General features: G+C 30.5%; 1 protein-coding gene across 5 annotated transcripts; it reads left to right on the forward strand.

Moving 5' to 3' along the window:
• Positions 1–4,106: 4,106 nt before the first annotated feature.
• Positions 4,107–10,400, forward strand: LOC110603423 (protein SMG7L). 5 transcript variants are annotated; one of them, XM_021741151.2, is made up of 8 exons: positions 4,107–4,309; positions 4,542–4,565; positions 4,683–4,715; positions 5,304–5,392; positions 5,497–6,102; positions 6,262–6,384; positions 6,471–6,676; positions 7,496–10,400. In XM_021741151.2, exons 4-8 carry the CDS (start codon positions 5,330–5,332, stop codon positions 9,555–9,557), a joined length of 3,060 nt encoding a protein of 1,019 aa, XP_021596843.1. In that variant the 5' UTR covers positions 4,107–4,309; positions 4,542–4,565; positions 4,683–4,715; positions 5,304–5,329; the 3' UTR covers positions 9,558–10,400. The 5 variants fall into 5 exon arrangements, with proteins under 5 accessions (XP_021596843.1, XP_021596839.1, XP_043807760.1 ...); XM_021741147.2 differs by having other exon boundaries at positions 4,542–4,715; XM_043951825.1 differs by having other exon boundaries at positions 4,542–4,715; positions 5,309–5,392.
• Positions 10,401–14,383: the final 3,983 nt, after the last annotated feature.

The raw sequence follows: 14,383 nt of genomic DNA on the forward strand, positions 1-14,383 counted from the left end.
TGGACCTTGCTGCTGGCATTGAAGCATCTCTAGCAACCTTCTCAACCAAATGACTTGACAAGAACATGTTGCTGCTGAAATGAATTCAGCTTCTGTGGTGGACAAAGTAACAATTTGTTGTTTCTTTGAAGACCACAAAATAGCTCCTGAACTCATTATAAAAACAAAACCCGATGTACTTTTTCGATCATCAACATCTCCTGCATAATTGCTATCACAAAAGCCAAACAAATTTTCTTTTACTCCCCTTTTATAAAAAATTCCAAAATCAACCGTTCCTCTCAAATAACGGAGAATTCTTTTTGCCGCTAACAAATGTGATTCAGTCGGGTTCTCCATATAGCGACTTATCAGACTAACACCATGCATGATGTCAGGTCTTGTTGAGGTTAAATACATTAGACTCCCTACCATTTGCTTGTAAAGAGTTGCATTTATTTTTTTTTCCCTTCATCATTTCTCCTCAACTTCAAGCCACATTCAACGGGGTAAAAACTGCGTTGCAATCCTTCATTTTGAACCTGTCCAAAATCTCAAGAACATATTTTTTTTGTGAAATAAAAATACCAACAGATGACTGCTTAACTTCAATATCAAGGAAAAAATGCATTAACCCCAAATCAGACATTTCAAATTCATTCATCATTTTCCGTTTAAAATCTTCAACCATTCCTTCATCATTCCCGGTATAAATAAGGTCATCAACATAAAGACACAAAATGAGCATTTTTCCATTTTCTAGCTTTAAAAACAGAGTGTGTTCATGAGGACATTTATGAAAACCTTCTTTCGCCAAATAAGAGTCTATACGGCTATACCAGGCTCTAGGTGCCTGCTTTAGACCGTATAAAGCCTTTTTGAGTTTATATACCTTGTCCTCCTCGCCTTTCCGCACATACCTAAGAGGTTGATCGACATATACCTCTTCTTTCAATTCGCCGTGTAAGAAAGCGGACTTCACATCTAATTGATAAATGAACCAAAAGTTTTGAGCAGCCATGGCTAAGACTAGCCGAATTGTGTCAAGCCTTGCAACAGGAGCAAACACCTCCTTGTAATCAACTCCAAATTCTTGATTGTATCCCTTCACGACAAGGCGAGCTTTATATTTGTCAACTCCACCATCTTTGTTCAACTTTGTTTTATAAATCCATTTCACCCCAATGGACTTTTGCCCTTTCGGAAGCTCTACCAAATCCCAAGTGTTGTTTTTCTCTATTGATTTTATCTCCTCATCCATAGCATGTTGCCATTTTGAATCTTTAATAGCATCATGAAATGTGAGGGGATCACAATCTGCAAAAAAAACAAATTTTAAAATATTAAAAATAAAATGTAAAAGATAAAAAGATTATTAAAAATCGAAACTGATCAAATTGAATTGAATCAGACCGATTCGGTTTCTGATCAAAATCGATTTGGTTCGATTTTTATAAATACTAAAATTTTGATTTTTAATTTATTCAATTCGGTTTGATTTTGAATCGAACCGACCGAATGCTCACTTTAAGTGAAAATAAAATATAAGAAAAATTATTTTAATCCCTAATTCCATAAAATTGAGAATTTTCTTTCTTTTTTTCGTTATTTTTTTTATTATTGCATATGTATTGCTTTGTTAATTAATTCTTAATTTTCAAAGAAAAAACATTATTTTGAGTACTCAAATGATTATTTTACAGTTAACATATAAAAAATTATAGTGATAAAGAAAACTTTCAAAGCAATTTGAATTTAAATTTATTTTTAAATTATTATTAAAATATCAAATTTTTAAGATATAAAAATATTAAATTTTATTTTTTCATATAAATTTATTTCCCAACTGCCATTAAAATATTAAAGAAAGTCTTAGAATGTGAAGCACATTTTATTCGATCTATTTAGTATTTTTAGATTTATTTAATATTTTAATAATAATTTAAAAATAAATTTTAAAAAATTATTATATATTTTTTAATAAATTTAACTTTTTCTTTTGACTAAAAATTAAATCTGAAGAAAAAAGATTCATCCATCCGTCCTTGTCTACGAACAGTTAAATTAGGCACATGCAACGACTTCTGTTAGCATTTGATGGTAACATCACTGCTCAACGACCCACCACCGTTTTGATTTGAATATTTAAATATTTATAAAAATTAAATTAAATTAATAATAAAATTGATTTTAATTAAATTAATTTAATTCAATTTGATTTGATTAATTGAGTTTTAATGGATATTTTATTTTTTTATACTTTAATTTTAAATATTTTATAATTTAATTAAAATATTTTAATTTTATTTAGTACTTAATTTTTTTTATATTATTAAAATAATATAATATTAGTAATTAATTAATTCAGTTCGCTTTTTATTATTATTTTTAAATCGAATTGAATTCAATTAATTAAAAATTTTAAAAATTAAAATTAAATTGAATTAAAAAAATATAAAATTAAATTAAAATTTTAAATTAATTTTAATTCCATCAATTTAAATAACTAATTCAAAAATAAAAATCAATAATTTACATTTCAATGACTTTCACTTTTTAAAAGAATTTTAAAAATATAAAAAAATATTAATATAACTTTTAGAATTTTAATTAAAACATATTGATTTTATTTGAAACGGTTCATTTTATATAAAAAAATTTGAAATAAATTATTAAAAAAATGATTTATAATTCTAATCTCTTTTAAAATGAATTTTTAAAGTTAAAAAATTTCAGTAAAAAAATTAACAAAAAAAATTAATTAAATTAGAATTTTATAAAATTACTGATTCTAAATGGGAAATATAATATATAACTTTATCTTGCATATTTTATGAATAAAAAATAATTACGACAAAAATGGAATAAAAAATATTTAATTAAACTTTTTAACTATTTTTTTGAGCGATGCAAATATGAATTTGCATTTTCTAATGGCAAAGTACAAAGGATAAAAATTTAGCTGACGACCCAAAAATTAGACAACCAATCTAAATTAAATAAAATAAACTAAATAAATTATAAATTAATAAAAAAACCTTAATTAATCTTATCTGATTCAGGTATCCAAACCGGCAGTCGAAAACTCTTGCAGATGAGTCGGATAAAAACCTATCATAGCCATTATACATATTGGTCCATTAGCACACATCTCCTTCCATGGTTGAAGTAGGTTGGGCTGATCTGGAGCCCTTGATAACAGTTAAATCTCAAATACTTTGATTTTTTTTAAGTCCATAAGAGAGGGGTAGAAAAGAATCTCATGACAACCCATCACACCGGAGCACGGTCATGGTTCGAGGTGTCGTGGTTCGAGGCGTCAAAATTTGAAATAAGGCTTACTCGATTGGATGGGTCAGTAGGGTTATTGGATCCTATGCACCTAGAATTGGACCCATACCAGAAAGGCGGGATAGCTCAATTGGTTAATTAGAGAACTCTAGTGTCACCGGTTCAAATCTGATTTTTTATATTGTGTACGAATATTTATTTTATTGTGTATGAGTATCTGTTCTACAACTTAATTCAATTCATAGATATAGATCGTCATACATATTTATTAATAATATAGATTATGATATATACTTAACTTATTGATTTAGATGTCTGTAAATAGAATCTTTTTAAATGGATAAAGAGTTTATGTTGTAAATAAAGAGTTTCTATTATAAAATATATTTAAAAAATTAAATTAAATTTTATTTTTTGCCATCTTACAAGAAATAAGAAAAAATCTAAGTACTTACAATCTCAAATGATGGGATACGGCATTGAAAATAAAAAAAAAAGAGAGATGTTGGAGAAAAAACAGAAAGTAGAGGCTAAATTTAGTTATACACAGTTAAATTCTATCTAAATTTTATCTCTATCTGAATTTCAAATTATCTCTATCTATAATAACAAAATTAATTTCATATTCAATAAAGTGAGAGCCCCGCATTGTTCACCGATCAGTTTCACATTCAAAAAAACCTTGCCATACTACATAAATAGAATTGAATCAAAATTCACCTTTTTTGAGAGAGTTTTTGTCTTTCTTTCTTTTTTTTTTTCGGCGAATTTCAGTAATTAGTAGAAAAAAGAATTATAATTATTTTAATAAAAAATCTCATAATCATCCACCGTTTCCTTTGTCTGTTTCCCGACAGAGCAGTACAGGTGGCTAAACGCTTCTTGCTTCTCCCAATCCCCGCGTTCCTCTCGCTTTCTATCGTTCCCGTGCTTTTGCTTGATGGTTTTGGTCTCAATTTCAGCTTCAAACTTTGTCTGCAACTTACTAACTTTGATGGAGCTTTACTCTTGATACTTCTTGACTCTGTATGATCTTCAGGTACCTCCCTTTTCTCTCTTTCTTTCTTCTTTTTTTCTTTTTCTTTTTATATTTTCCTGGATTTTCTTTATTTCTTTTGATTATCGTTATGATCCTCAAATGTTAACTAATCTTTGCTTGGAGCTTTCCATGTTGCTTAATTTGATGTGGGTTTCTTTCACTGTTGCTCTCGTGGTTTTCACTGTTAGTTTGTCTTATTTTGTTGGGATTTTTCTATATAATTCTCTAGCAGTTTGCTTCTCAGAAACGTTTTCAGGTGATAAAGATATTTTTTTTATTTGATTTAATTGATTGATTACCTGAAGCCTTTGGCTTGTGGGCATATTGAGTTGAACAATTCTCACTTTTGGATTTCGTATAAGACTTCTTTCAGCTTTCTAAAGTGTAGATGATGATCATCTTATGGGTGAGTTGATTCTGTTGTGTGCTAAAAAAATTACAAATTTGATTTTTTATGCCAATCTTCCTGTTAATAAATTTGAAATTTATTATTTCCTTGATATTCTAATGCTTGTGGATAATATGCCCTGCCAGTTCTTTAAAAAAAAAAAATTGAGTGTCGGTTATGGGATGCTTGATGTTCTTCATGTTTTAAAGGAATTCAAATGCTTTTAAGGAAAAAACTATTCTCTTTTAGTAAAGATATATGCTTAGGATTCTGTATGAGTCCCTGTTGGTGGTTGGTGGTTGGTGGTTGCTGGTGAGAATTCTTGTTACTTTTCTGGCAGTGAATCTCTCTCTCTGTGTCTCTTTCTCTATTCTTCTTCTTTTTTCCTACTGTAGCAAATCTCTGTAAGGGATGCATTGATGATATATGATGCTATTGAATGCTATCAAAATCACTCCTATTTCGTTCCCGTGATTAATTAACTTTGATGTGTACTAGAACTACTCACTCTTTGATGTCTTGTTGTATACACGGGTTAGATTGCCTCTCGTTTTTATTAAACATGTTGAATCGCCATTTAGTGGTTGATTTACATTTTTCTGGCAGGTCAGATAGGTTTTCCAACTTGAATCATGGATACTAATTCACCTATTCCACCTAAGGATCAAAAAGAAAAACCAAGTCTTCTTGTTGAGGTGAAATTTCTGCCTTTTCTTTTTCATGGGATACTTCATCCTTCACAAAGCAATTCTTGTTCTTTCAAGTTAAATTATTGATTCTTAAATTGTGGTGGTTTTAGGTTTCTAAGGAAGAGAAACAGTTGTTGGCATTGATCCATGCAAAGGGTATATTGCACCCTGATGTTCAAGTTGTGTACAAAAAGATTTGCTCTAGTTATGAGAAAACCATCCTTAATGACCTTGAAGTGGCTGAACTTCAAGATGTCGAATATTCTTTGTGGAAGCTTCACTATAGGCATATTGATGAATTTCGTAAAAGAATCAAGAAAAGCTCTGGTAATGAAGAGGCTATCAAATCTGTGGCAATGCAATGTGTAGCTGCTGCAAAGAGAAGTGATGACAATCATGTAGAGGGGTTTAAGTTATTTCTATCAGAAGCAACTAGATTTTATCAGAACTTGATCATAAAAATCAAAAGATACTATGGGCTCCCGGAAGACTTTTTGTTCCATAGAAGTGGTGGAAAACTTTCTTCTGTTGAACCGAAGAAAATGCAGAAACTGCAATTCTTGTGCCATAGATTTCTAGTTTGTCTTGGGGATCTTGCTAGATATAGAGAGCAATGTGAAAAGTCGGACATACAGAATCAGAACTGGTCAGTTGCAGTCACACATTACTTGGAAGCTACAAAGATTTGGCCACATAGTGGAAATCCCCAAAATCAGGTACTTTTAGGCTACTTGCTTATCACGATTTCTCTTGTATATTTACTTCAGATCTGTGCATGATCTTGAGAAATTCATAGCGGTTCGAATTTTTTGTATGCCTGCCAAAGTTATGCTCGTGGTTTCATTTGTATCTTTACTCAAGTATTTTCATTATAGTTGGCAGTGTTGGCAACATATGTTGGTGACGAGTTCCTAGCGCTGTACCACTGCATAAGAAGTTTGGCTGTTAGGGAGCCTTTCCCGGATGCATGGAATAACCTTATTTTGTTGTTTGAAAGAGTAAGATGCAATTTCTTCTTCCTCTTATAAATTATATCATCTATGAGTTGATGTTTAATACTCGATTGCTCTTTATGATCTTGCAGAACAGGTCATCTCATTTAACTTTCCTTTCTTCTGATGCCCACTTTGACTTCTTAAATCCCTTTGAAAGTACTATCCAGACCAAATATCAATCAACTAATGGTCCATCAAATTGCAAGATGGTACAAGCACAGGATGAAGACTCGAGGGGGACGCATTTATGGCTTCTTTTCATTAGAACAATAAGTTTCTTCTTCATAAAATCCAGGTACCACTTGAAGCACATTTTTCTTTGGAAAAACCAGTTTTTTTTTTCTAGATTCAAATATGTAATTGTAAGTTGTGATTTCTTAAGTTCTTTTATTTGTAGAATTGGCAACAATGCCTTTTTGTTTCTGCAATATTTTTTTTCCCACCCTGTTAGCACAAAGCCCGATATAGTAGTAGTCTTTCCTGCATTAGCATGTAGTTACCTTTGATAGTGTTATACCTTAGGTGAAACTAAATGTTCAAACTGGCATGGAGCTTCAGAGATCTAATCTGTAATGGTGGATTCATTAGAAATTTGTAAAGTTTCTTATGGTGTTTTGCATTTATCTGAAAACAAAGCATTAATTTTTAGTTAGCAAAAAAAAAAAAAAAAAAAAAAAAAAAAACTTGTCAGGCTGTTAGCCAGCAAACTGTAGGTAATATTACCTTTCTGGATGGTTCATGAGCTGTAGCAAGATTTGACAAACTTTCTTCTGAAGAAGTTGCCATATTTCTGGTTAAGATTTTCTTTTTAGTACAGATGGCAACTTTATCCAACCTTGAGTGTGAGTCCATGGAGAATCTCTGCCTCATGAATGGTAGCTGCCTGGCATGGATTTTGTTTAAAAATAAAGTATGAAAATTAACCATTGACTTAAGCAGATTCCTTTCAACTTTGTGTAGTTAGATTGTCAGCTCTTTTTTTCCTTGCCAAAGATCAAAGCCTGTAATGTTGTCAATACTTGTGCTTTTCTATGCAATAATTTTACATCTTAAAATTTTCAACTAATTTTATACTCAAACTTTGGTCTTTCTGCTGCTTTTTAATGTGAGGCAGTTTGGAGGACTTCCCTTTTACTTTTGCATCTACTATAAAGGAGCTGGATGTGTTGATGGCACTAGATGATGTACAATTAAAAGCTGCAATGGAATCCTATCAGCGTATGGATTCAGCTAGGAGTGGTCCCTTTCGAAATCTTCAAGTTGTCTCTGTGTTTATTTTTGTCATTGAAAATCTAAGGAGGAGCCAAGAAACAAGAGATTCAAAGAACAAGAATGATATACAACAGTTTGAGTTGGCTCGAGAGGCATTCACTGCTACATTCATTTTCATGGGACGCCTTGCTGAAAGATGCTTGAAGGCAAATGACTTGGACTCTTGTCCCCTTTTACCAGCTTTACTTGTGTTTTCAGAGTGGCTGGCGAGCATTGTTGATGAAGCAGAAACATATGGATCTGATGAAAAAAGTACATGTGCTATATCTTATTTTTTTTGCGTTTACCTTGAACTTCTGAAGCAATTTGATATTAACAAGGGTGAAGTCGAGCCTCCAGGCAGCATCGCTCTTTGGGAAGACTATGAGCTGAGGGGCTTTGCACCATTGGCTTGTTCGCATGCGCTGTTAGATTTTTCAAGTCACTGGGGACATGCAGACAGTTATGTGTTTGGAACTGAATGTCGTGCTCAGCGCATTATTAATGCTGCAATTAAGATTGCAGGAAGATCAAGTAGCAATCAGAAGTGGATCTGCTATGATAAATCTGGAAGAAAATTTTATTTACCTGAGTCGAATAAATTTGCAAACAAGAAAGAAACAGAAAAGGTGGAGTCCTGTGGTACTGTGGAAGTGAAAGTGTCTGATCAGCATATTCACAAAATGACACAGGAAACTGAGAAGATTGAGGAGAAACCAACTAACTCTCATGCAATTAGCAAGTCTGTTGCCATAGAGGAGGAAGAAGTCATTCTCTTCAAGCCTCTCACAAGATACAATTCTGCACCACTTTATAGTGCTATTGCAGGTAATGGTCAAACGAGTCTGGAAGATACAGTGGACCAGATGGTGCCTGGTGATGATTGCTTGCGACGTGCAACATCATTGCTAATAGCACAGAACCAGGTCCAGGGTGAATCGTTGGCATTCCATTCAGATCTTACTAATTTCAGGCACAACCCCCCATCGCAACATCCGGACCCTCATGTAAGGGATGCAGCACCATTCCCATTTTCAGAATCCTCTATATCTTCTTCTGGGCCTCTTTCTTTCAGCAACTCCATCTCTGCCGGGCCACCCTCACTCAATGCTTGGGTCTTCAATAGAAGTAGTTTGAGCAATGATGGAGTGAAAGGGAAGAGAGAGATGAAAAAAATGATGCCTATTGAGGAAGTAGCATCTGCATCCCTTGATGATCTCTCCATTGATGATGCTGAGAATTCTGTCATTAGTTTAGGGCATGAAGCTGTGACAATGCATAGCTCTTCTCCTGCTTATTCAGCTCCATTGCCTTCTGCTCCATTCTTGCCTGATGACTCTATTTGGTTTAATGGCATTCAGTCTACCTTCTCTGACTACAACGGCTTAGGAAACATCAACAGAACAAACAATTTCTTTGATGCATCACAAGTGAGCGACTATTCAAATTGGACAGGTTCTCATCAGCCAATTGATTATGGTCTTGGTATCCCTGGTTTAGTGGACGGATATCCACCAACGCATCGAATGACTTCATCCGAATGGCTTCGCCAGTACAGAGAAAATCAAATTCTTCAGCGGACCACAAGTCAAACATGGCCAGTGCATTCTTATGCTGCTATGAACACTGAAAACTTCTATGGTCATGATAGGTCCAGTTCTGGTCTTTTTGCTCAATTTGGAGCTCCTTTGGCTGCTAATCCATTGAGTTATGAAGAGATCCCACCATCACATTCAGGTTTTTCTCCTGTTTATGGCAATGTTGACCACAGAAGGGACAAGCTCTATCCTGGTTATCAAAGACCAAGCCCTTATGGGTGTGGTGCTGTGAATGAACCTGAGCCACTTTTGCACTATCTCAAGGAGAAAGAATGGCTTCTCCAGAAAGATCCAACCTTGAGAGGTCCTACATATATGGGAAGTTGAAAATTTTCATATAACCATAGAATACGAGCATTTCGCGTATGGCTGCATATCTTTCATTGGACCCTCATGCATAAAAGCTTGGTAGGCTTTATTTTTTTAGCATACAATAGGCCTTCAATGTTCATTTATGTAGGTTTATAACTTTACATGTCTGTTGATGGGTATGTGTACATATATTGTGTAATAGAGTATTTAGTTGGAAAGAAGAGCTTAAGGAAGTCCATAGCAAAAAATTCCTGCTGTGTATGGATTGTGTAATTAAACATTGTGGAAATTTTTATTGTGCCTTGCTGATCTGATTGGATAGAGATGAAAGTTGATGTCAAGAACTATCGAGTCATTAGATGTAGGGAGCTTTGAAGAGATTTTTCAAGAGATGATGAACGTTGCAATGTAAGAAGGAAGAAAATTAAGAGGATTACTTGTGATCCTAGGTATCAGGTTCCTGCATTTCTTGTGCGAATGAGGTTTGAAAACTATCCTCGGTTTAAAAGGGTCCATTGCTTACATGGATTCTATAAGATATACGTGAAAAAGAAGGAACGCATCTGAATACAAAAGGCTTCAAGTGGTATGGCTAGAGCCTAGAAGAAGCAGTGGACGGACGATGCTGCTCGCGGATGTGCATGCAAGTAACAGGCAGCACAGGCATCAGCTGCCAAAGAAATAGAACCCACCCAGAAATGGCTAGACGTGTGAAGGAACAAGCAGCCTACAAATGGGAGAAATTTTATAATACAGCTATTTTACATATAATGGTTGTATTATAATTATTGATTATGTCGAATTTCATATAAATTTACTATAAATTTATGCAAAGGGAGAGATATATTTAGCCTTTCATTTCCGGATTTACTGAATATAATCATATGTTGCTGATAGAAACATTTTCATGTGTAGACATCCTAAAGCTGAATGGTTGAAATATCACCCACAGGTTTCTTTCTCAAATTGGTTTGGTTTCAGTTGAAAATTCAAATGCAAGAGATGAATTGTGTCCTAGATGATCATGGAAAGCAAGCAAAAGTGAAATTGACAGCAGAATTGAAGGCATCATCAAACAAAGGAAAAAGCTGTAAGACTTTACTTTATAGCAATTAACATGAAGAGTTGGTTACAATATATACATGAAACATTAAAAGAGCAGCAAGCAAACCACTGTAGTTCCTCAATCATGGCTTCAGGCAGAATTGCTTCTGTTAGTCACTTTTGCCTTCCTTGTCTTTGTTTTTGTCCTTTTTGGACTTGATGAAACAGAAACAAGAGCAGCATGGAAACTGTAATAAGAATTTCATCTTCTTTCCCTTGATTTCAAATCTTTGTAAAACAAGTCATCTATATAGAGCTCTATATCTTTGGATGCCATTCCTATCTTTGCAAATGAAAAGATACCAAACTTCTCCATTTTTATATTCATGGCTATCAGGATCTTGATTTGGGTCATGTTGCTACTTGCATCAGAGGGCTGAAGAAGAAAAAAAAAGGAAGAAAGAGAGGGTTGATCTTGTAATGCTTTTCTTCAAGGAAATGCTTTCTAGGGTGGTGAACAGGCAAAGTACGAGGATTATGTTCCTTTAAAGGCAAGATTTAGTGTGATTGGATGAACTGTTGTGTTAAACAATTCAGAATCACCTCAAAGACGTAGAATAGATGCAAACCAAGTCCTTTCCTGCTACTTGTTCCTAAAGGGCTCCCTTTTGAAGTAGGGATAATTTTGATTCAGTTTTACCTTTTTTTTTTCTTTAATTTTAAAAAAATTTAATTATTTCAATTTGGTTTAAAAAAAGCAATTGAATAGTTATTTTTGAATGGTTTATCTGAATGGTAAATGTACTTTGAATTTTTCTTTTATTTTTATTGTTTTAATTTAAATTTTATTATTTTTTCCTATTTATATTATTTAATAGTTATTATTATATATAAAAAAAAAATTAAATTTGAGCCGATTTAATTTAATTTTAAAACATTAAAAGTAACACTTAAAATTAAAATTGATTAAAAAATTCAACGATTAAACCTAATTGAATTAGAACAGATTAATAATTTGATTTGATTTTTTTCCAACACAATTTAATTTAATTTTTATAAAATCTTAAAATTAATATTTAATTTATTTAATTCGGTTCAATTTTAACCAAACACATTTTAACTCATTTTATAAAAATAATTGGATAATAATTAGGGTGAGCATTCAATCGGTTCGGTGCAAAATTGAATCAAATCGAATAAATCAAAAATCAAAATTTTAATATTTATAAAAATCAAATCGAATTGATTTTAATCAGAAATCGAATTGAACTGAACTAATCTGATTTAATTCGGTTTGATTTAAATTTTTAATAAATTTTTTATTTTTTACACTTTATTTTTAATATTTTAAAATTTAATTAAAATATTTTAATTTTAATATGATCTAATCTCTTTATATATTATTGAAAATAATATAGTATTATCACTAATCAGTTTTGTTTAATTTTTTTTAATTTTTTTATTAAAATCAAACCGAATCAAAATAATTAAAATTTTTAAAATTAAAAACTGAACCGAATGATTAAAAAACTGAATCAAAATTTTAAATTAATTTAATTTAATTAATTTTTTCGATTTGCATATCCTAAAAATAGTATCCAAACCTAGATGAAGAAACTAAGTGTTATCTCTTCCTCCACCGGTAAAGGAACTTGCCTGCAGATACCTACATCAAGAAATATTCCTTTGCTCCAACGGTCTCTTTTATTCTAAATTTGATGCCTAGCCTCTTTGAAGCACCATCAGCTAAATTATTAATTGCCAAATTAATTCCTAAATCTGTGTAACTTTCATATATATACATGGATTAATAAAATTTAGGCAGTTATTTTCTAAAAAATAATTTAATTAAATTAAAGTAAATAAATTACTTTCTCTTGACTAAGAAAAAAAATTCTAAATTTCTCGAGAAATTAAAAAGAGAGAGATTTATAATTTAGTTCCTGGGTATTACCATTATTAACAAGTCAGTCTCTACAATTTCAAAAACCTATTAAAACTTCATTATCTCCCATTTTTACCGTTAAAAATATAGTGAAAGACTAAATTATCCCATTTTTTTCCTCTTCCTCCTTTTTCATTGATTCTTTCTTCTTCTTCTGCTTCTTCTTCTTCTCCTTCTTTTGCTTCTTCTTCTTCATCATCTTCTTCTTTTTTCTTTTTTTTTTTTGAGGAGGAGGGGCTATTTCGTTAATGAAAAGAAACGATAAGAACGTTTTAATAGATGTGAGAAAAGATAGAGACTATTTCGTTGACGAAAAGAAACGATAAACACGTTTTAATAGATATGAGAAAAGATAAGAATGTTTTAATATATTTTTGAAAATATATGGAGAGACTATTTTGTTAACGGAAAGAAACGATGAGAATGAACTATTTCGTTGACGAAAATAAATGATAATGACATTTTAATAGATATGAGAAAATATAGGAACTATTTCATTAACGGAAAAAAACGATATGGACATTTTAATATATATGAAAAAATATAAGAATGTTTTAATAGATTTTTGAAAATGCAAAGACTGACTTGTTAATAATAGTAATATTCAAGAACTAAATAAGAGATTTTATTTAAGGGCAAAATTAAATTTTAAAAATTTATTCTCTCATCTTTTATCTATTTTTAACGGAAAAGAGAATAGAAAAACTATTTTATTGATTAAAAAAAAGATAAGAATGTTTTAATAAATTTCTGAAAATATAGAGATTGACTTATTAATAAAAGTAATATCTAAGAACTAAATTATAAATCTCTCAATTAAATAAAACCAGTTTTCATATGAGAATTTTAAATTTACTAATTGATTTATTCCAACCAAACAAGGTGTTAGTTAAAATTTTTTAAAAATTATTCTTACATACTCTTTACACCTTAAAATGTGCTGGAAGACCAATCAGTGGGTACTATTATAATTAAGTTAAAAGTTAATTAGTTCATTTAATTTTTATTTAAATAATTTTATTTTATTTTTTAATTCTAAATGAATTTTTTTACCAGTTGTATTTTCATGTCTCTTTTAACTCTATTTATTTATTAAAGGTAATTTATATATGAAAAATATAAAAAATATTTTAAAAAAAAAATCATTTTCAATATTTACTTGCAACATCAAAAGTAAAATAAAAATTATGTAAAAATTTCAGTGGTGTAAATAAATATTCAAATAGTAAAAATTGACTTCTTATTTTTCAAAACATGAAATCATTTTTTAAAAATAACTTAAATTTATTTTTAATTAAAAAAGTACATTAATTAATTTCCTTAAATATTTTAAACATATAAAATTATAAAAAAATAATTTTTTAGAAAAAAAATATTTTTCTTAATTCAAATAGAATATTAAATCATTATTAATATATACAAGAAAAAAAAAGTTTCCTTAAAATAATATTGAAACGGGCCTGTTTTACCTACTCATTGCCAAAAATGGGAAGACACCATTTTCAATAACTGTGCCAGAATAGATTCTTTAGTTGCCATATTCGTGGCTTTTACCATATAAAGACAATTTTATTTAATTATTTTTTTCAAAAAAGTCTTATTTAAATTATTTATTTAACTTAAAATTCATATATTTGTTGTATTAAATATAACTTTATTTTTTTAATAAATTTTAATTATTATATAAAAAATAAAATATAAATAAAAAAATAAAAATTTATACACTCACATACTTAATCTGATAACAAGTATATTTTATTAAATTTAAGAGATTTCACATTTTAATTTTTAATCTCTATTTTAAAAAAAATAAATAAAAAATTTATACAGTTAAATTTGGATGAAAATATAT

This window comes from Manihot esculenta, chromosome 16 (genome assembly GCF_001659605.2).
Source record: "Manihot esculenta cultivar AM560-2 chromosome 16, M.esculenta_v8, whole genome shotgun sequence".
NCBI classification, from domain to species: Eukaryota; Viridiplantae; Streptophyta; class Magnoliopsida; order Malpighiales; family Euphorbiaceae; genus Manihot; species Manihot esculenta.